The sequence below is a fragment of the Callithrix jacchus genome, chromosome 6 (assembly GCF_049354715.1).
Source record: "Callithrix jacchus isolate 240 chromosome 6, calJac240_pri, whole genome shotgun sequence".
NCBI lineage: Eukaryota > Metazoa > Chordata > Mammalia > Primates > Cebidae > Callithrix > Callithrix jacchus.
The window spans coordinates 49,895,335-49,918,473 of record NC_133507.1 but is presented as its reverse complement, the minus strand read 5'-3'; the positions used below and the strand labels follow the sequence as shown (position 1 = coordinate 49,918,473).

The 23,139-nt window shown below is 38.2% G+C and overlaps 1 protein-coding gene across 49 annotated transcripts in view; it reads left to right on the top strand.

Moving 5' to 3' along the window:
* The window catches only part of TTN (titin), a 272,145-nt gene that overhangs the window by 61,979 nt on the left and 187,027 nt on the right, over positions 1–23,139 (top strand). For all 49 annotated transcript variants that reach the window (XM_078327295.1, XM_078327278.1, XM_078327313.1 and 46 more), the window contains exons 45-73: positions 6,647–6,925; positions 8,779–9,342; positions 9,860–10,141; positions 10,242–10,520; positions 10,942–11,220; positions 11,317–11,595; positions 11,713–12,000; positions 12,119–12,397; positions 12,489–12,770; positions 12,865–13,143; positions 13,250–13,528; positions 13,630–13,908; positions 14,035–14,322; positions 14,456–14,734; positions 14,875–15,156; positions 15,254–15,532; positions 15,946–16,224; positions 16,337–16,615; positions 16,718–17,005; positions 17,252–17,530; positions 17,745–18,026; positions 19,061–19,339; positions 19,458–19,739; positions 20,865–21,143; positions 21,260–21,547; positions 21,707–21,985; positions 22,079–22,357; positions 22,466–22,744; positions 22,846–23,133. In XM_078327295.1, the coding sequence (XP_078183421.1) occupies positions 6,647–6,925; positions 8,779–9,342; positions 9,860–10,141; positions 10,242–10,520; positions 10,942–11,220; positions 11,317–11,595; positions 11,713–12,000; positions 12,119–12,397; positions 12,489–12,770; positions 12,865–13,143; positions 13,250–13,528; positions 13,630–13,908; positions 14,035–14,322; positions 14,456–14,734; positions 14,875–15,156; positions 15,254–15,532; positions 15,946–16,224; positions 16,337–16,615; positions 16,718–17,005; positions 17,252–17,530; positions 17,745–18,026; positions 19,061–19,339; positions 19,458–19,739; positions 20,865–21,143; positions 21,260–21,547; positions 21,707–21,985; positions 22,079–22,357; positions 22,466–22,744; positions 22,846–23,133 (8,436 nt within the window). The remainder of the gene's footprint in view (positions 1–6,646; positions 6,926–8,778; positions 9,343–9,859; positions 10,142–10,241; positions 10,521–10,941; positions 11,221–11,316; positions 11,596–11,712; positions 12,001–12,118; positions 12,398–12,488; positions 12,771–12,864; positions 13,144–13,249; positions 13,529–13,629; positions 13,909–14,034; positions 14,323–14,455; positions 14,735–14,874; positions 15,157–15,253; positions 15,533–15,945; positions 16,225–16,336; positions 16,616–16,717; positions 17,006–17,251; positions 17,531–17,744; positions 18,027–19,060; positions 19,340–19,457; positions 19,740–20,864; positions 21,144–21,259; positions 21,548–21,706; positions 21,986–22,078; positions 22,358–22,465; positions 22,745–22,845; positions 23,134–23,139) is intronic.

Genomic DNA, 23,139 nt, shown 5'->3' with positions numbered 1-23,139 from the left:
ACTTCGACTTAGAATAAGCAAAACAAACAACAAAAACCAACTTCTCTCTATTGGTAACTAATTCTATAATCCGTTTGACATTTCAGTCTTAATATATTAGCTTCACCTCTTTTAAAATTATTTTTATTATTCATATTCCTCTTCATAAATTTTTAATTCTCACTGGCTTTAAGGAACCAATTGTGCTCTTTGTGGCCAGGGTTCACCTAGACATTTGCAGAATAAGCAAATAAAGATCTTTCCACTTTTGGAGATACCTTATTTTCTCAATTTGTGAGATGACATCAACTGTAAAATACAGCAATAATTTAGTACTGGCCTGGGGAAAAAAGGGAAACTACTATATTGTGTTTACATATAGATTTTAAAACTATATTCTGATTTCAGAGCCTTTAAAATTTAAAAAAAATGTGGGATATTTTTGGAATTGAGACAATATGATAATTTGTATTTCAGATTATATACAAATAACAAGAGAAGCTTTCCTGTCAGTTTCACTGAATTTCACCTTTAATATAAATTAATAAGCATTCAATTTTTATTATGATGTTTGTTTCTAAGTGACTGTTCAATTTTGTCTTTTAAAGTTAAAATAGCAGTAAAGTAACATACTCCCTAACATCTTACCTGTATACCAGTGTGGACCTATGTCTTCTCATACAAGACTCAACAAATATTTTAAAATTCTGAAAATGAGAGGTAGGCCCAAAAGACCTCAGGGGTGTTCATTCAACAATATAAGTCTGTGTATCCTAATAGTAATTATTCTTAATACAATTTAGAGCAAATTTTAATTTTGTAACAAAGGACAAGAGAAAGGATATTACAATGAAAGATAAATTTTACCTCCCTCCACCTCTTAAGTTACTTAATGTTACTTAATGGCTATATTTTTCACCTGCATTGAACAATATTTAAGTATCACAATCGTATTTAAAACAATAATTTTAATTTTAAATATAAACACTTAAATTTAATTATAAAACGAATTAATATATCCAATTATGTTTATTTTGTTTCTTTTATCTGTCAATCTTTGTTCCCAACAGGGGAATTCTGTACCAGCTCTGCAAATCAAAAAAGCAGTAGAGGTAATGTACAGAAAACAGGCAGAGCAGTTAGGCTTCCCCTGCCTCCCTCACAAAAATAATTTTGATGTATCTGTTTGAGCTACCATAACTCATCAGCATAGATACACTACTGCAGAACAAACATTCCTGTTCCAGCCAGTGAGCACACAATATCTATGATAATAATTTAGACACAGTGTAATATATCACATCACAAATTCCTGAAATAAAACTAGTTCTATAGTTTAGCAACTTAAGGATTTATTCTGCTCTTAGTCACATAATGGATGTTAAAATTCATTAGAAATTCAGATTGAAGCAAACAGAATAGGCATACTTTAACATACAGCACAGCAAAAGTTCAAATCTTGTTTATTAAAGAAAGAGAGAAATAGAAAAATGTTTTAATGTCCTACTGAATTTAAGGAAGAGCTGCAAACACTTTTATTCATATAAGAAAGAGGGCTTTCTTTGATTTTGCTCATTAGAATTCTGTAATTCTGTTAGTTTCAAGTACGGAGAACTAGAGTATATGCAGAATAACAGTGACTGAATGAAGAAAAGTAGCCTTGGCTTACTTTCATTGTCATAGATAATGAAATGAAATTTTTTTATTTTCTGACTCAACGGCACATAACATAAAACCCTGAAATATTAATTTCTTTGATTCTGGATAAAGAATTTATTGTATTGCACATAATTGAGTTTAGACAATTAATAGCTGCTACCACTACATGTCCTTTTTTTTAAATACACCATTCAAGTTTCAGCCCATTTGAATTTCATTTACTTTCCTTTTTATGGCTAATAATACCATGGCTTGAAGTAGGGGAAAACATTTGAAAATATTTCAACTTACTATTGAGTAAGAATATTTTAACTGTACTCACATTCATTCACCTTGCAGATATTTTGTGAGTTCAAGTGAAGGGAAATGTAACATGAATTATATATTGTAGATTAGATGCAAAGTTAAGTGGTCACCATTAATGTGTAAAATGGTTTTATGGTTTACTTAAAATAATAAATAACTGAGTATGTATTCTATGTGCTATAGATGAGTTTCTCTAGTATTTTTACAAATTTGAGTTTTGTATTCTAATGCTTATACACTGTAACAGAAAGGAATTAAGGTGTAAGTCTATTTCATGTGATGCAAGTGAAGTCATCTAATAAAATTACCTTTTGCTAAGGCAATAAGACTACTAATAACAGGTCTGCTTTATACCTAACAGGTTTAATAAAAAATTGAATGCCTTGTTTAAAATTACATGTCTTTCATCCTGTCATCCAGGGTACTGTTTAGTCACTGTTATGTACTGCTTTGTTTCTTTCTCAGTGGTTCTGTACAGGTTTTCTTACAAAATAAAATAGAAGGAACTTTTAATATTGGAGTTATTTTCTTTTACTTTTGATTCTTTTATTTTCTTGATTAATGCTTTATTGGAAAGGCTTTGTTCAAGTAATATGGTGATTTACACAGGAGAAAGAAGGCCTGCATTTGTAGAAACTGAAAACAGTTGTTCTCTTACAAGTCCAAATTAAATATTTCCTGTAACCTCTTATTTTTAATAATGACTTTAGAGCATTAATTAGGACACTCGTGTTTTATTCTGGAAACAATCAGTCTTTAACAAAGAAGATTATTCTTAAACTCAAGAAAACCCTAAATATAAATAGCAATTTTGGATCCATTTACAAGTTGATTTAAATAATTCTGGATTGTTACAACTATTTCGTTAGCCATTTTTCAAACTTTAGAATTGGAATTATATCTCAAGAAAAACTCATGAGAACATTTTTAAAATTTATGATCTCTAATACAGGTGAAGCGGATCAAAAATTGCATTTGTAAAGTAGCTATACTTTTGTATAATTTTATATGTTAAGCTAAGAAAAATTTAGAAATGTGTTTTTTGATAAATCAATCTTAGAATAATCTAATCATTTCAGGAATAAACCAGAAGAAGGCCATCAACTGATGCCTAATTATTTGATTTCTACTTTTATGTTAAATAAAACTTTGTAGTAAAATAATAATCATTTTTCCCCATACAGAGTTTTCTAGTTCTTTTCTGTCTGCTGAGGAAGAAGGACTTCATAGCTCTGAACTTCAATTATCTAATATAAATGAAACACTTGAACTTTTGTCTGAACCTCCAGTTCACTCAACTAAATTTGATTCCAAAAAGGAAGGCACTGTCCCAGTTTTTGTCAAAGAAGTGTCAAATGCTGATATAAGCATAGGGGATGTGGCCACACTGTCTGTAACTGTCATTGGCATCCCCAAACCTAAAATTCAGTGGTTCTTTAATGGAGTGCTGTTAACCCCTTCTGCTGACTACAAATTTGTTTTTGATGGTGATGATTATAGCCTGATCATTCTGTTCACCAAATCTGAGGATGAGGGAGAATATACATGTATGGCCAGTAATGACTATGGAAAGACAACATGTAGCGCCTATCTAAAAATAAATTCCAAAGGAGGGGATCACAAAGACACAGAAACAGAATCAGCAGTTGCACAATCTCTGGAAAAGCTTGGAGGTCCTTGTCCTCCTCACTTCCTTAGAGAGTTAAAAGCAGTTTGCTGTGCGCAAGGGCTTCCTGCCATCTTTGAGTACACAGTGGTTGGAGAGCCTACCCCTACTGTTGCGTGGTTCAAAGAAAACAAGCAGCTTTGCACCAGTGTTTATTACACTGTCATTCATAACCCCGATGGCTCTGGGACTTTCATCGTTAATGACCCTCAGAGAAAAGACAGTGGCCTCTATGTCTGCAAAGCAGAGAACATGTGGGGTGAGTCCACCTGTACAGCAGAGCTGCTTGTGTTTCTGGAAGACACAGACATGACTGATACCCCCTGCAAAGCACAGTCTGCACCGGAGGCTCCTGAGGATTTTCCACAGGCATCCTTAAAGGGTCCTGCAGTTGAGGCACTTCACCCAGAGCAGGAAATTGCAACGTTTGTAAAAGACACCATTTTGAAATCTGCTTTAATTGCAGAAGAAAACCAGCTACTATCTTGTGAGCATATTGCTGAAGCCAATGAATTGAATAGTCAGCTTCCTTTGGGAGCTCAGGAATTGCAATCCATTTTGGAGCAAGACAAGCCCACTCCTGAAAGCACCAGGGACTTTCTTTTCATCCACGGCAGTGTTCACTCTCAGCCTCTCCAGGAGCCATCTCCCAACCTCCAGCTGCAGATTGTACAGTCCCAGAAAACCTTCTCCAAAGAAGGAATTCTAATGCTTGAAGAGCCTGAGTCACAGGTGGTTCTATCAGATACTGAGAAAATCTTCCCAAGTGCCATGTCCATAGAACAGACTAATTCATTAACAGTTGAGTATCTGAAAACTTTATTAGTGGAACCTGAAGGGAATTACCCACAGTCTTTAATAGAACCTCCAGTGCATTCTTATCTAACCTCTGTGGCTGAGGAAGTACTTTTACCAGAAGAAAAGACGCTACCTGATGCCAACGAAGAGCAAAGAGTGACTCTTCAAAAGCAAGAGGCACAAAGTACGCTCATCTTGAGTCTGAACTTAGCTGAGGGACATGTGGAGAGTCTCCAGAGTCCTGATGTTGTGATCTCTCAGGTAAACTATGAGCCCCTACTCCCTTCAGAACACTCATGCACAGAAGGAGGTGAAATTCTGATGGAAAATGCAAATCCACTGGAAAATGCAGGGCAAGATTCTGCGGTCAGAATTGAGGAAGGCAAGTCCTTAAGATTTCCGCTAGCACTTGAAGAAAACCAGGTACTGCTCAAAGAAAAGCATTCTGACAACATGGTGATGCCCCCAGACCAAATCATTGAGTGTAAAAGAGAGCCTGTGACTATAAAGGAAGTGCAGGAGGTACAGGAAAGGGAAATTCTTTCTAAGGAAAGCTTGCTTTCTGGTATTAAAGAAGAGCAGCGATTAAACCTGAAAATTCAAATCAGCAGGGCTTTGCAAGCAGCCATGGCCAGTGAGCAACCAGGTCTTTTCTCTGAGTGGCTAAGAAACATCGAAAAGGTGGAGGTCAAGGCTGTAAACATCAGCCAAGAGCCCAGACACATCATGTGCATGTACCTTCTTACCTCAGCGAAGTCTCTAACAGAAGAAGTAACCATCACTATTGAAGATATTGATCCTCAAACAGCTAATCTGAAAATGGAACTTAAGGATGCTTTGTGCGCTATTATATTTGAAGAAATAAACATCCTAACAGCTGAGGGTCCTAGAATTCAGCAGGGAGCCAAAACAAGTTTGCAGGAAGAAATTGATTCTTTTTCAGGTTCACAGAAGGTTGAACCCATTACTGAACCAGAAGTTGAATCTAAATATCTTATCTCAACTGAAGAGGTCAGTTCTTTTAATGTGCAAAGTCAGATTAAATATTTAGATGCCACAACTGTCACTGATGGGGTTGCTTCAGCTGTTGTCTCTGATGAAAAACATGATAAGAGTCTGAAACCATCAGAGGAAAAAGAAGAGTCCTCCTCTGAAAGTGCTACTGAGGAAGTTGGTAGAGTAAAGATACAGGAAGCTGAGGGTGGCTTAATCAAAGAGGATGGCCCCGTGATACTTACACCCTTAGTGGATACCGTTTCTGAGGAAGGTGACATTGTACACCTCACAACATCCATAACAAATGCTAAAGAGGTGAATTGGTATTTTGAGAATAAACTGGTGTCTTCAGATGAAAAGTTCAAGTGTTCACAAGATCAAAATACACATACGCTAGTCATCGACAAAGTAAATACAGAAGACCATCAAGGAGAGTATGTCTGTGAGGCCTTGAATGACAGCGGAAAAGCAGCAACTTCAGCAAAACTTACTATAGTAAAAAGAGGTCGGATTTTAAGGATTAAATAGATCAAGTGCTAACATTCACTGGATTTAGGTTGCATCACTTAAATTTTCACTTATCTGCCACTTCCAGAATGTAATTTATTTGAAGTGAGTATGAAATCACAGACACAATCATGGTTATGAACTCACCTTTTCCCTTACCACCTGTTGGGTGCTATGCTATCATATCCATGATACTACTTATTTTAAAAGTAAAACATATTTTTATATTATCAATAGATAAGCTTTTTAGTTTATTTTCATATGAAGATACTTTCATAATATGTAATAAAAAGCTATCAGTGAACACCTAGCCACTCTGAAATCACAGTTCTCACACTGTGAAAATTAAAAATAACCATGATTAGTTGTCTGTTTCTTGTTTCTATTTCTTTTTTGCTGTTGTTTCACTTCATCACTTTATTTAGTATTTCATATTTGTTCACATTATTTTCAGTTATGCATGTAATCCAGTAGCATCACATTTTAATGTTTTTTTCACATTTCACTGCAAAGCAATAATTGAATGTGTTTTTCTTTAAAAAAAAAAAAGTGTATTGTCTTCTTTTGCCTTCAATGATCTTTCTCATTTTCCAGTCACTTGTCTTAAACTGCTGTAATCCATCTCACTAATTTCAACTGTTTTACTCCATTAATAGCAACAAAAGTTAGAAGAAAGAGAAAAATGTGGTATGCCTGATAAGGAAGCATGTTAATGAACTCTACTTCCCTTTGCAGCTGCCCCAGTGATCAAGAGGAGAATCGAACCCCTGGAAGTAGCACTGGGCCACCTAGCCAAATTCACCTGTGAGATCCAAACTGCTCCCAATGTCCGGTTCCAGTGGTTTAAAGCTGGCCGAGAAATTTATGAGAGTGACAAGTGTTCTATTCGATCTGCAAAGTATCTCTCCACCCTTGAAATCCTGAGAACCCAGGTGGTTGACTGTGGCGAGTATACATGCAAAGCTTCCAATGAGTATGGTAGTGTCAGCTGTACAGCCACGCTAACTGTGACAGGTAAATGCCATACATTGACACAGATATTGTCACCTCATTTCATATTGTTACCGTTTTTGCTTTTTGTACATGTATGGGAAATGCTTATCCTACCAACTAGAGAGACCAATAACCGAGATGGTAATGTGGTAGCTAGGTTCTGCAGAGCCTATATGGGACAAGACATAATTATTTATAGCCATACTTCTACTGCTGACCAAAGAAAAAATAATTCATTATTTGAGAACAATGTTAGGTCATCAAATGAGCTTAGCACGGCCCTTCATATAAAACATATCAGGAAAGTTTGGTGCTACTAAAAAGAAATAATGTGTCAATGTATTTAAAATTTTTTAATCAAATAACCAATTAAGAACAGAATTATAAACTTAAAAAGTCAGTATCTAAGTCCAAAATTAAATACTAATGTAAGGCAGGGAGCTAGTATAGGACTTAAAACTAGGCATTTTTACTAATTTAATAATAAGACAATTACACAAATATCTTATTTCCAATTTTCTGATTGATACATAGGGTGACTTTCAATAGCTAATAGTTAACATTCATCAAATATTTGAATTTTTACACTAACAAAAATATTACTAGCTTACTTTTTATCCTCCCTTCCTCCGCCCCTCCCTCCCTCCCTCTCTCCCTCTCCCCTTTCTTCTTTCTCTTTCTTTCCCTCCCTTACTTCCTTCCCTCCTTCCTTCCTTTCTCTTTCTTTCTTTCTTTCTTTCTTTCTTTCTTTCTTTCTTTCTTTCTTTCTTTCTTTCTTTTTCTTTCTTTCTCTTTCCTTTTCTTTTTTTCCTCTTTCCAAGAGAATGTATGAGAATGAAGTATGGTTTGAGGACAAGGATAGTCAAACCGTACATGGACTGTTGAGGGAGATTGTCCCTTGGTCTTCTTTGTCAATGAGAATACCAAGGGGAGGCCGGGCAAGGTGGCTCATGCCTGTAATCCAAGCACTTCGGAGGCCCAGGTGGGTGGATCACCTGAGATCGGGAGTTCAAGAGAATATCAAGGAGAAAGGCAAATATAGCACATTTCTTAGACTTGAAAAATATGAGGTCCCTATAGCTTCCTCTTCTCTACAATCCTTTTACATGACCCTAAGAAATACCCAGACCGATGATGACCCAACCAGTGTGTTTCACTCTGGTCAAAAAGTCTCCATGCAACCAAGTACATGACATTATTCATACTGACACTTTTGGAAGTTTCTTTACTCAAATTAGGTCAGTTTAGCAATGGGACTAATATGGAAGCTTCAGATAATAAGAGGAAAGGAAAAGGAGATGACTTAAAAAATTGAAAAGAGATGTTCTGAAACTCTTGCTTCCAGATGTGGAATGGAAAGGGGAAGTTGCTGCTATTAAATATTTTTACGAGTTTTAGTTGGCCTAGCAGATGCATTCACAGTTACTCCATGTAAGAATTTCCAGGCCGTTGACATTAAGGTTAGAAAGCATTACAAATGACTTCAATCTTCTCATCATTTGATATCCTTACTCTTCAGAATAGTCAAATACATTTCATCTTCCTTACATAGTCTCCTAATTTGCAGAATTAAAGTATCAGTTGAATAGCTTATCAAATAATCAGCCACTAAAATGGACAAATCTTTAGCAATGTTACTTAATAAAGAAAGACGTGTTTTCTTTGATAAAGACAAGTAAAGTGAGGTCTTGCTCCTTTATAAAGAACACTCTCATCCCTTTCCTTTGACAATCTTTTGTTCTTACTAACACATTAAGTTATGGCTCATGTTTATCTAAAGACTTAACTCATCTTTTCTCTATCTTGGAATATATAATTACAGCAAGTGCTTTGGTGGGGACTAAATGTAATGCTGGAAAAAATTTCTTTTGCAGAGGCATATCCACCAACCTTTCTCTCCAGGCCTAAGTCCCTTACGACTTTTGTGGGTAAGGCAGCCAAATTCCTCTGCACAGTGACAGGGACTCCTGTGATAGAAACCATTTGGCAGAAAGACGGTGCTGCACTCTCACCTTCACCTAACCACAAGATTTCCGACGTAGAAAACAAACACATTTTAGAACTCTCAAACCTTACCATTCAAGATAGAGGAGTTTATTCTTGTAAGGCTTCTAACAAGTTTGGAGCAGACATCTGCCAAGCAGAGTTGATCATCATTGACAAGCCACATTTCATTAAAGAATTAGAGCCTGTGCAGTCCGCTATCAATAAGAAGGTCCACCTTGAGTGCCAAGTAGATGAAGACAGAAAAGTCACAGTTACATGGAACAAAGATGGGCAAAAACTCCCCCCAGGGAAAGATTATAAGATCTATTTTGAAGATAAAATAGCAACACTTGAGATTCCTTTGGCCAAACTGAAAGATTCAGGAACCTATGTCTGTACAGCTTCGAATGAGGCTGGAAGCAGCTCCTGTTCAACCACAGTCACAGTCAGAGGTAAGAAACGTGTGAATGTATTTTCCAGTTCCTTCTCTGCAAGGAATCCTCAGCACAAAAACTGTTGTCAAACAATACAGTAAGTTTTGTTTATTAAAATCATGTCATTCCGCAAATATTACGGGTTGGGAAAGTCCTGGCATTGTTTGATTTTATTTTTTTAATCCTCCTCAAATTTCACTTACTTTGTTCCTTTAGATTGTCTGCTATTAACAAAGCTTGCTTAAAATCTCTTCTAAGAAAAAACTCCAAGTGTCTGGGCAGTCCTTAACCATCTTATTTTATAAAATTGCTCTTTGTGTAGGTAGTTTGTTTATTCTTGTTCTACTTTAAGTCAAGAGACTGGGAAAGTGTCTTAGAATGATAGGAACCTATTAAATTCACCACAGCTTTTTCAGAAATTTTGTGGAGATATTTTATGTGTGTTGGGTCTCTTTGTTTTGTATGTCTACTTTTCTTTTGTGGAGTTTATGTTTCAGATATCTTCTCCTTTTTCTTTTTTGTAAACTTCATGTAGAGCCACCATCCTTCGTGAAGAAGGTGGATCCCTCTTACTTAATGCTCCCAGGTGAATCAGCACGCCTCCATTGCAAACTGAAGGGCTCACCTGTGATCCAGGTTACTTGGTTTAAAAATAACAAAGAACTCAGTGAAAGTAACACAGTCCGAATATCTTTTGTCAATTCTGAGGCTATACTTGATATTACGAATGTAAAAGTTGAAGACAGTGGGAGTTACTCATGTGAAGCAGTGAATGACGTTGGCAGCGATAGCTGCAGTACTGAAATAGTTATCAAAGGTTTGTTTACTGAGCTTCCATTCAGTATTTTTCTGAGAAAATATTTTCCTTTTACTTGCCTATTACCCTTTACTTACACAATGCGTTCATGCTTTTGTAGAACCTCCTTCTTTCATCAAAACTCTTGAGCCTGCAGACATAGTGAGAGGAACAAACGCTCTACTTCAGTGTGAAGTCTCAGGCACTGGGCCATTTGAAATTAGCTGGTTCAAAGATAAGAAGCAAATTCGAAGTAGTAAAAAATACAGATTGTTTTCTCAGAAGTCTCTTGTGTGTCTGGAGATCTTTTCGTTTAATAGTGCAGACGTTGGTGAATATGAATGTGTTGTTGCTAATGAAGTCGGCAAGTGTGGCTGCCGGGCAACACACTTACTCAAAGGTTAGTGCTTGAAAAACTCATGTCTCTTTAATAAATTGTCAAAATAGGTTTCTTACCCCATGGAAGAAAAATTGGTACTTTCTTCTCTTATCCTATCCTTTACATTTGTTTTGTCTTGGTTTGACCTGGGACCTTTGGAACAAAGTCAGTAACTTTCACCTGGTCTTTTTCCTGAGACCAGTGTAAATATCTATGATCTAATAACAAAAAAGCCATTTTGTCAGCTGATACATATTTATCTTCTATGCCTCTGTCTCTTTGATGAAATTGTAATTATTCTTAACTTTTATTTCTTCTTCTACTTAACACTATGAAATAGTAGTATTGGGACAAGTTACATATAATCTTGATATAGATAGATGGATGGTGTTGAAAGCATTTGGGAATTGATGTGTTTTATATGCTCTCTTTTCTTAACTAGAACCTCCAACCTTTGTAAAGAAAGTAGATGATTTTATTGCACTGGCAGGACAAACTGTTACCCTACAAGCTGCCGTGAGAGGGTCAGAGCCCATTTCTGTCACATGGATGAAAGGACAAGAGGTCATTAGAGAAGATGGAAAAATCAAAATGAGCTTTTCCAATGGTGTTGCAGTCTTGATAATCCCTGATGTTCAGATTAGTTTCGGAGGCAAATACACATGCCTGGCTGAAAATGAAGCTGGAAGCCAAACCTCTGTTGGGGAATTAATAGTTAAAGGTTTGTGTAGGAACACTTACACCTTGAATTGCTATTTAGATTTAAAGTGAAACCCTAATATGCATTTAGGATCCTAACTATTTCATACCATTGTAGAACCTGCCAAAATCATTGAGCGAGCAGAGCTGATCCAGGTGACAGCAGGAGACCCAGCCACACTGGAGTACACAGTGGCAGGCACCCCAGAGCTGAAGCCCAAATGGTACAAAGATGGGAGACCCTTGGTCGCTAGTAAAAAGTACCGAATAAGTTTTAAAAACAATGTTGCCCAACTCAAATTTTATTCAGCTGAGCTGCACGATAGTGGTCAATACACATTTGAGATTTCCAATGAAGTGGGCAGCAGCTCCTGTGAGACAACATTCACTGTATTAGGTTAGTATTTTTCGAAAATGATGCTACATATTCGTTTGAAACCCAGCAAATGGCGTAGAATCAATCACTGAGCACTTTTCTATATTGACCTTTTCTCCCTTCTTGTGCCACAAACAGATCGAGACATTGCTCCATTTTTTACCAAGCCCTTGCGCAATGTGGATAGTGTTGTTAGTGGTACCTGCAGACTGGACTGCAAAATTGCAGGCTCCCTCCCCATGAGGGTGTCCTGGTTTAAGGACGGCAAAGAAATCACTTCTTCTGACAGATACAGAATAGCATTTGTGGAAGGCACAGCCTCTTTGGAGATCATCAGGGTAGACATGAATGACGCGGGGAATTTCAGTTGTCGAGCCACAAATTCTGTGGGAAGCAAAGACAGCAGTGGAGCCCTGATTGTGCAAGGTTGGCTGGAGACTTTGCATTTTATGCTCCTTATTAAAGATTATGTTCAAATTAAGTTATCTTCCCTTAGATCAGACCTCTCAATTCTTTGAAATTCTTTCTTATACCCCTTCTTCAGAACCACCCAGTTTTGTAACTAAACCTGGATCAAAGGATGTTCTGCCTGGCTCAGCAGTCTGCCTGAAGAGTACTTTCCAAGGATCTACTCCTCTCACAATCAGATGGTTTAAGGGCAACAAAGAGCTGGTTTCTGGTGGAAGCTGCTATATTACCAAAGAAGCTTTAGAGAGTTCTCTGGAACTCTATGCAGTGAAAACCTCTGATTCAGGCACATACACGTGTAAAGTCAGCAATGTCGCCGGAGGCGTGGAATGCAGTGCAAACTTGTTTGTAAAAGGTTTGCATTGTTTTCTTGATATCTTTGTGCTACGCTTGTTATAAATTCTTCCCTCTTTCTCATATTTCTTAATAACTCCCTCTGTCCACAGAACCTGCCACATTTATTGAAAAGTTAGAGCCATCACAGCTCTTAAAGAAGGGAGATGCCACCCAGCTAGCCTGCAAAGTAACTGGTACCCCGCCAATTAAAATAACGTGGTTTGCAAATGATAGAGAAATTAAGGAGAGCAGCAAACACAGAATGTCTTTTGTGGAGTCTACTGCAGTTCTAAGACTGACAGATGTTGCTGTCGAAGACAGTGGTGAATATATGTGTGAGGCCCAAAATGAGGCTGGCAGTGACCACTGCAGTAGTATTATCATAGTCAAAGGTTTGTGTTCACTTTGCCTCTTGTGTTGCCAAAGTTATGGCCCATGGCACAGACCCCTCCTCCCTTAATGCAAATCATTCCTTTTTTACTGTAGAGTCACCTTACTTTACCAAGGAATTTAAGCCAATTGAAGTCTTAAAGGAGTATGATGTCATGTTGCTGGCTGAGGTGGCAGGCAGTCCTCCCTTTGAGATCACTTGGTTCAAAGACAACACAGTCCTGCGAAGTGGTAGAAAGTATAAGACCTTCATTCAGGATCACTTGGTTAGCCTGCAGATCCTCAAGTTTGTAGCTACAGATGCTGGCGAATACCAGTGTCGGGTGACCAATGAGGTGGGCAGCAGCATCTGCAGAGCCAGGGTGACTTTAAGAGGTTAGTACTGGTTCCAGTGAGGAACTGGCCCTTCTGAAGAGTAAATCATTTTTTAAGCCAGTTTTACTATAGGAATAATGTTGATTGAAAATTCATTCTTCTCTAGAACCCCCATCCTTCATAAAGAAGATCGAGAGTACCAGCTCCCTCCGAGGAGGCACAGCTGCCTTCCAGGCCACTCTGAAGGGCTCCTTGCCAATTACAGTGACTTGGTTAAAAGATAACGATGAAATCACTGAAGATGATAATATAAGAATGACCTTTGAGAACAATGTGGCCAGTCTGTACCTCAGTGGCATTGAAGTCAAGCATGATGGGAAATATGTATGTCAGGCCAAAAATGATGCAGGAATACAAAGATGTTCTGCATTACTCTCAGTAAAAGGTTGGTTCTGAAAGTTTGCCATGGGTTTGTGGAAGAAATGCAGATGTAAGCCTTTCAGCAGGGTAATACACAACCCACATCTATGCCTTTGTTTTCTACAGAACCTGCAACAATCATTGAGGAGGCTGTGTCTATAGACGTCACCCAAGGAGACCCAGCCACTTTGCAGGTTAAATTTTCAGGGACTAAGGAGATTACAGCCAAATGGTATAAAGATGGTCAAGAACTGACCCTGGGCTCAAAATATAAAATCAGTGTCACTGATACAGTCTCAATACTGAAGATTATTTCTACAGAAAAGAAAGATAGTGGAGAATATACTTTCGAGGTCCAAAATGATGTTGGAAGGAGCAGCTGCAAGGCTAGAATTAATGTATTAGGTTGGTATTGTTCTTCTCTAGAGAGGGTTGGGCACTTTCATGTTCTTCCTCTCTTAAAATTAAAAAAAAGAATACAAATTAGTAGATTGACTTTTTTTTTTTTTTTTTTGCTTTTTCATTGGTTAGATCTTATCATACCTCCTTCATTCACCAAAAAGCTGAAGAAAATGGACAGCATTAAAGGCTCTTTCATTGACTTAGAATGTATAGTAGCTGGGTCACATCCCATAAGCATCCAATGGTTCAAAGATGACCAAGAAATATCAGCAAGTGAAAAATACAAATTCTCTTTTCATGACAATACTGCCTTCTTGGAAATAAGCCAGCTGGAAGGTACAGACAGTGGGACGTACACTTGTTCTGCCACCAACAAGGCAGGGCACAACCAGTGCAGTGGCCATCTGACAGTCAAAGGTTGGCAGATTTTATTTCCACTTACCAAGAACTTAACAAAATATTTTTCTTTCATTTCTCAATTCTTACCTTTATTATTAAGTTATAAAATGAAACTCCCTCTTTCTTTTTGCTTCTTTTTTCTTTCACCCAGAACCCCCTTACTTTGTGGAAAAGCCACAGTCACAAGACGTCAATCCCAACACAAGGGTACAGTTAAAGGCTCTTGTGGGTGGCACTGCACCCATGACAATAAAGTGGTTTAAAGACAACAAAGAGTTACACTCAGGAGCAGCCCGCTCAGTCTGGAAGGATGACACCTCTACCATTCTAGAGCTCTTTGCAGCCAAAGTTTCTGATTCTGGAACCTACATTTGCCAGCTAAGCAATGATGTTGGTACAGCAACCAGTAAAGCCACTCTCTTTGTAAAAGGTCTGGTCTCTACATCTCCTCACTTTCTTTTCTAGATTTTCTTGCTGGGGGGTGGGAGGAAAAGACGCTTAAGAAAGCAGTTTTGCCCAGTAACCTGTTTTTTTAAATATTCAACATCTCAATTCTTTTTCCATCTTTAGAACCTCCTCAATTCATTAAGAAGCCCAGTCCAGTCTTAGTGCTGAGGAATGGACAGTCAACAACATTTGAATGCCAAATAACAGGCACTCCTGAAATCCGAGTGTCTTGGTATCTTGATGGGAATGAAATAACAGCCATTCAGAAACATGGCATTTCCTTCATTGATGGTTTAGCCACTTTCCAGATTTCTGGTGCCAGGTTAGAAAACAGTGGGACTTATGTCTGTGAAGCTCGAAATGATGCAGGCACGGCAAGCTGCAGCATTGAACTCAAAGTGAAAGGTTCGTGATTGCAATCTATTCTCCATTTGGGCTGTGCTGCCTGATAGGTTTGGGGTCTTCCCTTGAGTAAGCTCCTGTCTTCCTTTTGAATCTTTAGAACCCCCCACCTTTATCAGAGAGCTGAAGCCTGTAGAGGTAGTAAAAGATAGTGACGTGGAGCTGGAGTGTGAAGTTACGGGAACATCTCCATTTGAAGTCACTTGGCTGAAGAATAACAAGGAAATTAGAAGCAGCAAAAAGTACACATTGACCGACAGAGTGTCTGTGTTTAACCTCCATATAACCAAGTGTGACCCTTCTGACACTGGGGAATACCAGTGCATTGTATCCAATGAAGGCGGCAGCTGTTCTTGCAGTACTAGAGTCACCCTAAAAGGTCAGTTATTCAAGAAGCAGCGTACCAAATAAAAATTCTGGGCCAGGCGCGGTGGCTCACGCCTATAATCCCAGCACTTTGGGAGGCCAAGGCGGGTGGATCACAAGGTCAAGAGATCAAGACCATCCTGGTCTACATGGTGAAACCCCGTCTCTACTAAAAATACAAAAATTAGCTGGGCATGGTGGTGCACACCTGTAGTCCCAGCTACTCGGGAGGCTGAGGGAGGAGAATTGCTTGAACCCAGGAGGTGGAGGTTGCAGTGAGCTGAGATTGCGCCATTGCACCGCAGCCTGGGTAACAAGAGTGAAACTCTGTCTCAAAAAAAAATTCTGTAATACTTTTTAATCTTATGATTATGGGTAGGAGCTACAATATGTCTCTTCTTTTCACACTCTCTTATTTAATCACAGAACCACCATCGTTCACTAAGAAGATAGAAAATACCACTACTGTTTTAAAAAGTTCTGCCACCTTTCAGAGTATCGTGGCAGGTTCTCCTCCTATTTCTATAACCTGGCTAAAGGATGATCAGATTCTTGATGAAGATGATAACATTTATATTTCATTTGTGGACAATGTGGCCACTCTCCAAATCAGAAGTGTGGATAATGGACACAGTGGGAGATACACGTGTCAAGCCAAGAATGAGTCAGGAGTTGAGAGGTGTTATGCTTTCCTTTTAGTACAAGGTTTGTAAGCTGTTCTCTTTCAAAGACAGTCTATGGAGACAGTATCGTGAGCAGACATTATTTCTGGCGGAGTTATCAATGTAACTCATCCACATTTTCATTCTTACTGCAGAACCAGCTCAAATCATAGAGAAACCTAAATCAGTTGATGTGACGGAGAAAGATCCGGTGACCTTGGAATGTGTTGTGGCTGGAACACCGGAACTCAAAGTGAAATGGCTTAAAGATGGGAAACAAATTGTTCCCAGTAGATACTTTTCAATGAGTTTTGAAAATAATGTGGCCAGTTTTAGGATTCAGTCAGTAATGAAGCAGGACAGCGGTCAGTATACTTTCAAGGTGGAAAATGACTTTGGAAGCAGTAGTTGTGATGCCTACCTTAGAGTGCTAGGTTTGTATCTCCACCCAAGTCAGCTTCCCTTATTTATATTATGTCCTTTGTAAGCAAATAGCAAGAGATTAATGGGTGTGTTCTGCTGTTTGCATTGGACAGATCAAAATATTCCTCCATCATTCACCAAAAAATTAACCAAAATGGATAAAGTTCTGGGCTCTTCTATTCATATGGAGTGCAAGATTTCTGGTTCACTTCCCATTAGTGCTCAGTGGTTTAAAGATGGAAAAGAAATATCTACAAGTGCAAAATACAGACTTGTATGCCATGAGAGAACTGTGTCTCTCGAAGTTAATAATCTGGAACTAGAAGATACTGCAAATTACACATGCAAAGTGTCAAATGTTGCAGGAGATGATGCATGCAGTGGCATCTTAACTGTGAAAGGTTAGAATTTCTTTACCTCTTCTTGATTCTTCTTTGTGAATGCTTCTTAACTGTATCACTCTTGCCTTTCTATCATTTAGAGCTAAAATCTCTATGATTCTATTTCTTTAGACACATATTAATTGCATTCAAGAAATATTCATCCATTGCCAATTTTCAGGAGTGTTTTCTTATATGTCCATAAAACGGTTGCAATAATTCAACTACAAGCAATTTAATTAAATATATCTCTCTTAAAATCTATAGAACCACCAAGCTTCCTAGTGAAACCTGAGCGACAGCAAGCCATACCTGATTCTACAGTGGAATTTAAGGCAGTACTAAAAGGAACACCACCATTTAAAATAAAATGGTTTAAGGATGATGTGGAACTTGCCTCAAGTCCTAAATGTTTCATTGGCTTGGAAGGGTCGACTAGCTTCTTAAATCTCTACTCAGTGGATGCTTCTAAGACTGGACAGTATACTTGCCATGTTACCAATGATGTTGGTAGCGACTCTTGTACTACAATGTTGCTTGTGACAGGTGTGCAAGTTTGACTGTTTTATGTTTCTGTCTGACTCTGGCTATGGTTCTCTCTGTATTCAGTTACAATGTCTCTAAACAATCAAGAAAGTATTATTCTTTCTAATATAGTAGACAGTATTTGCTCTTTTTTTCTCTTCCCTGCACACTACCTAATTTAACTATTGTTATTTATTTCTGTTTTCTTGTACTCTCCTCTTTCCTGACTCTTTAGAACCACCAAAGTTTGTAAAGAAATTAGAAGCATCCAAAATTGTGAAAGCAGGTGACTCTGCACGACTTGAATGCAAGATAGCTGGATCTCCAGAAATCAGAGTTGTGTGGTTTAGAAATGAACATGAACTTCTAGCCAGTGATAAGTACAGAATGACTTTCATTGACTCAGTGGCCGTCATACAGATGAACAATCTTGGTACTGAGGACAGTGGAGATTTCATTTGTGAGGCTCAGAATCCTGCTGGCAGCACAAGCTGCAGTACCAAGGTTATAGTAAAAGGTAGATATCTCATTCTTGTGTTTCTCATTAATTGAAAACCATCTTCTCACCTGGGTATTATAGCTCTTTATTCATTAAGTATCATTTTAGTTTCCCTTTCAGATCATAGAATGTTACCTTGAGCTAGTATTATTTCCCTTTTTAGATGTTTTTCCTTCTTGAATTTCGCTTACATGTAACGAGGCATTCTGAAATATTTTTCTTGTTATTCCAGTGGCATAATTCTGATTACCGCAACACACTGCCCAAACATCAAATGTGATGTTTCAAAACCACACACAAAAAAATGAAGCAGGCATTTTAAAATTAATCTTTTACCTCAATCAACTGACAGATATATCACTCTCCTTATAATCTATATCATTAACAATAAGCACTATTTACTATGTCTACGCAAAGCGAAGACAATAAAGGTTTTGCCCTTACATTTAAAACAGGACAATCATATTTTTCCCCTCTCTCTCAAGAATCACTTCCTATCTTTTAAAAATTATATGGCTGTACCTTGATACAAATAGTACCTGTATTTTTTGCTGCAATTTTCCAGTGCTTTTTTTTTGTCACAAAGGTCAAGTTTGTCATGTTGTAAGACAATTATCACAGTAATCATTTGCTGAAATGGAAGACTTAGATCACAGATGTTGTGATGACTTCCAAGTGTCTTAGAGCATATGAAAAAAATTTCATCCTTGAAATTAGAATTCCATACTTCATGCAAATCCTATTTATTACTATACTTGCTTGTTTAAAATTTTTGTTTCAGTCTTTTTAGTCTAAGATACAACAGTAAGGTGGAGTAGACAGAACAGTTCAGTAATGACATCTAGGATCTATCTGGGTTCTCTGCCCACCGAGCTGGTTATCTTGTAAAGGTGAATGGCTTCTGAGGCTGTAATCCCATAATAGTGATAGCACTGGACTCTACTTACCCATTAGAATATCTTAAACCTTTCTTTCAATTTAAAGGCAAATAAAAAATGTTCATTCTGTGAAATTCAGTAGCCCAAGTCATGAGAAATTCTTGTTTTTTACAGAGCCACCTGTTTTTAGCAGCTTCCCCCCTGTAGTAGAAACCCTTAAAAATGCCGAAGTCAGTATTGAATGTGAACTTTCGGGAACACCACCGTTTGACGTGGTATGGTACAAAGACAAGCGACAACTCAGAAGCAGCAAGAAATACAAGATTGCATCCAAAAACTTCCACGCAAGTATTCATATCCTCAGTGTGGACACTTCAGACATTGGTGAATACCACTGCAAAGCACAGAACGAAGTGGGAAGTGATACTTGCGTTTGTACTGTGAAATTGAAAGGTAAACATAGTTCTTCCACATGGCAGAAATGTCATGAATGTGAAAAATCCTGTTTTTTTCTCTCTTGCATGATCTGGACAGTCTTTGCAAAAATCTCTATCCATCTTTTCCTGTTCAGAACCACCACGATTTGTCTCCAAACTGAACAGCCTCACCGTTGTAGCTGGAGAGCCTGCTGAATTACAGGCATCCATAGAAGGCGCCCAGCCTATTTTTGTCCAGTGGCTTAAAGAGAAGGAAGAAGTGATTAGAGAAAGTGAAAACATCAGGATTACATTTGTGGAAAATGTTGCAACTCTACAGTTTGCAAAAGCAGAGCCAGCTAATGCTGGAAAGTATATTTGCCAAATCAAGAATGATGGTGGAATGAGGGAGAACATGGCCACACTGACCGTCTTAGGTTGGTACAATAGCCCCCAATAGAAACTGGTGCCAAATGCTGGAATGTGTTACTAAGAGTTACTAGCAGACTCTTTTTCTGAATTTCTTCTAGAACAATATTTATCTTCATCTATTTGGAAGGTCTGGAGGAAAGACACAGTTGATCTTTCAAATACTCTTTTCTGTTTCTGTGATTCTAACAAAAATTAGACATCTGTTCTATTATTTAATAACTACCTGCCTTAATTGATTAGCAGATGTAATCATAACTATCTTTGATTAAACATGAAATAATACAGAACTCAGCATGTGCCACAAGACTAATTGTTAAAATTAACAAGAAGTCCAAAGGTTGGCATTTCATAGCAAAGCTTGCACATAAAATTAAATTACAATTAAATGGTTGGATGTGGTGGCTCATGCCTGTAATCCCAGCACTTTGGGAGGCTGAGGCAGGCAGATCATGAGGTCAAGAGATCAAGACCACCCTGGCTAACATAGTGAAACCCCTCTCTACTAAAAATACAAAAAATTAGCCAGGCATGGTGGCACATGCCTGTAGTCCCAGCTACTCAGGAGGCTGAGGCAGGAAAATCACTTGAACCCAGGAGGCAGAGGTTGCAGTGAGCTGAGATTGTACCAATGCATTTCAGCCTGAGTGACAGAGCGAGACTCTATCTCAAAAAAAATAAAAATTATGATTAAACAGTTGTTTGAATAACAACTTTCAAAGAATTGTCTGTAGCACCTTAAAGCAGAGCAAAAATAGCGAGAAATCTGCAATGGCCTGTAGCCTTTGAGCTACAGAGGGTCAGGTGGAAATCGATATATCCTGCCTGATGCACACTATTTAAATTTTTTTGAAGTTGAGTTGTTCACAAACATATATTTCTTAAGAATAATTGCTATATAAGATGACAGAAAGAGTGGGGGAGGGACAAGAAATAAGGAGAAAAGAAAACTAAAAAAATATATTAAATAAAAAAGTTATGACTGCATGCAATAATGGAATCATACGTTAAAGTCCAGAGACAGTGCCCTAAATATAGCCATCTCATTGGGAGAAACAGTCTGAGTGAATGTAATAGTAGAGACATAGTAAAGATCCCAGACTTTGACAGATGGATATCATGTTTTATTTCAGAGCCTGCAGTCATTGTTGAGAAGGCAGGACCGATGACAGTGACTGTGGGAGAAACGTGCACTCTGGAGTGTAAGGTGGCTGGTACTCCAGAACTCTCTGTTGAATGGTACAAGGATGGAAAGCTGTTGACCAGCAGCCAAAAACACAAATTTAGCTTCTACAATAAAGTCTCTTCCTTAAAGATTCTCTCAGTTGACAGGCAAGATGCAGGCACATACACTTTCCAGGTTCAAAACAATGTTGGAAAAAGCAGCTGCACAGCTGTGGTTGATGTTTCAGGTTAGTTCTGCTATTTTCCTCTGGTTGCTTATGCAAATTCCTTTTTCAAGTTTCTTTCTTTCAAGTCTCTTCTATTCTTTCAAATCATGATGAGTCTTTTACCTTTCCTCACACAGACCGAGCGGTTCCTCCCACTTTCACACGAAGACTGAAAAATACTTGTGGGGTGTTAGGTGCCTCTTGCGTCTTAGAATGCAAAGTAGCTGGATCATCACCTATCTCAGTTGCCTGGTTTCATGAGAAAACTAAGATTGTCAGTGGAGCAAAGTACCAAACCACATTTTCAGATAATGTCTGCACATTGCAGTTGAATTCTCTGGATTCATCAGATATGGGCAATTACACATGTGTGGCTGCTAATGTCGCTGGGTCTGATGAATGCCGTGCAGTATTAACTGTACAAGGTCAGTAGACAGTCAAACTTGGAAGGTATTTCTTACAAATTCCTCTTCAGGTGCATATCTATGTTGACAAACATTCGAAAGTATGCTAGTGTTTTATTCAAAATTGCAACTCCATTTGAAGCTTACAGGATCTTTTCATTGTCCTCCATGTCTATATAGAATCACCCTCTTTTGTGAAAGAACCTGAACCTTTGGAAGTACTACCAGGCAGAAATGTAACCTTCACAAGTGTTATTAGAGGAACCCCTCCATTCAAGGTCGGCTGGTTCAGAGGTGCCAGAGAACTAGTGAAAGGAGACCGGTGCAACATCTATTTTGAAGACACTGTGGCAGAACTGGAATTATTTAATATTGACATATCTCAGAGTGGGGAATACACCTGTGTGGTTTCTAATGATGCTGGCCAAGCATCTTGCACTACTCGTCTCTTTGTAAAAGGTTTGCTTAAGTAGATTTGCTTTTCCTATTTTCTGTATACTGGCATCGTTGGGTTTTTATTGTGTTTAACTGCTGTGCTTTGTCACTTACTAGAACCAGCTGCATTTGTGAAGAGGTTAAGTGATCATTCTGTAGAACCAGGGAAGTCCATAATTCTGGAGAGCACCTACACTGGAACACTTCCAATTTCCGTCACATGGAAAAAGGATGGATTTAACATAACTCCCTCTGAAAAATGTAACATAGTCACAACAGAAAAAACTTGTATGCTGGAAATTGTGAATAGCACAAAAAGAGATGCAGGACAGTATTCCTGCGAGATTGAAAATGAGGCAGGAAGGGATGTTTGTGAAGCTCTGGTATCTACGTTAGGTGCGTTGTCTTATTGTCTGTTAAATTATTTGTGTTCTTCTAACACGTAGCGTAGTTTCTTCAATATTCATTAATTCCAGTTGCTGATTGTGAGCCTTTTTTCCTTAGAACCACCTTATTTTGTTACGGAACTGGAACCTTTGGAGGCATCAGTTGGAGATTCGGTTTCTTTACAATGCCAAGTTGCTGGGACACCAGAAATTACCGTGTCCTGGTACAAAGGAGACACCAAATTACGGTCAACTCCTGAATACAGGACCTACTTTACAAACAACGTGGCCACACTTGTTTTTAATAAAGTGAACATTAATGACAGTGGAGAGTACACGTGCAAAGCAGAAAATAGTATAGGAACTGCTTCTTCTAAGACTGTGTTCACAATTCAAGGTGATTGATATTTTACAAATGAAAAATTTTTTTCCCCTAACTCTTTTATCTTTATGGTGAAATTCTCATTTCATCTCCTAATGCCTCATGTCTCCCTACAGAGCGCCAACTCCCACCTTCCTTTGCAAGACAATTAAAGGACATTGAACAAACCGTAGGGTTACCTGTTACACTTACTTGTCGATTAAATGGCTCTGCACCCATCCAAGTGTGCTGGTATAGAGATGGAGTACTTTTAAGAGATGATGAAAATCTACAGACATCATTCGTAGATAACGTGGCAACTTTAAAAATTTTGCAAACTGACTTGAGTCACTCTGGCCAGTACTCTTGCTCAGCTTCCAACCCACTTGGAACAGCGTCCTCTAGTGCTAGACTCACAGCCAGAGGTTTGT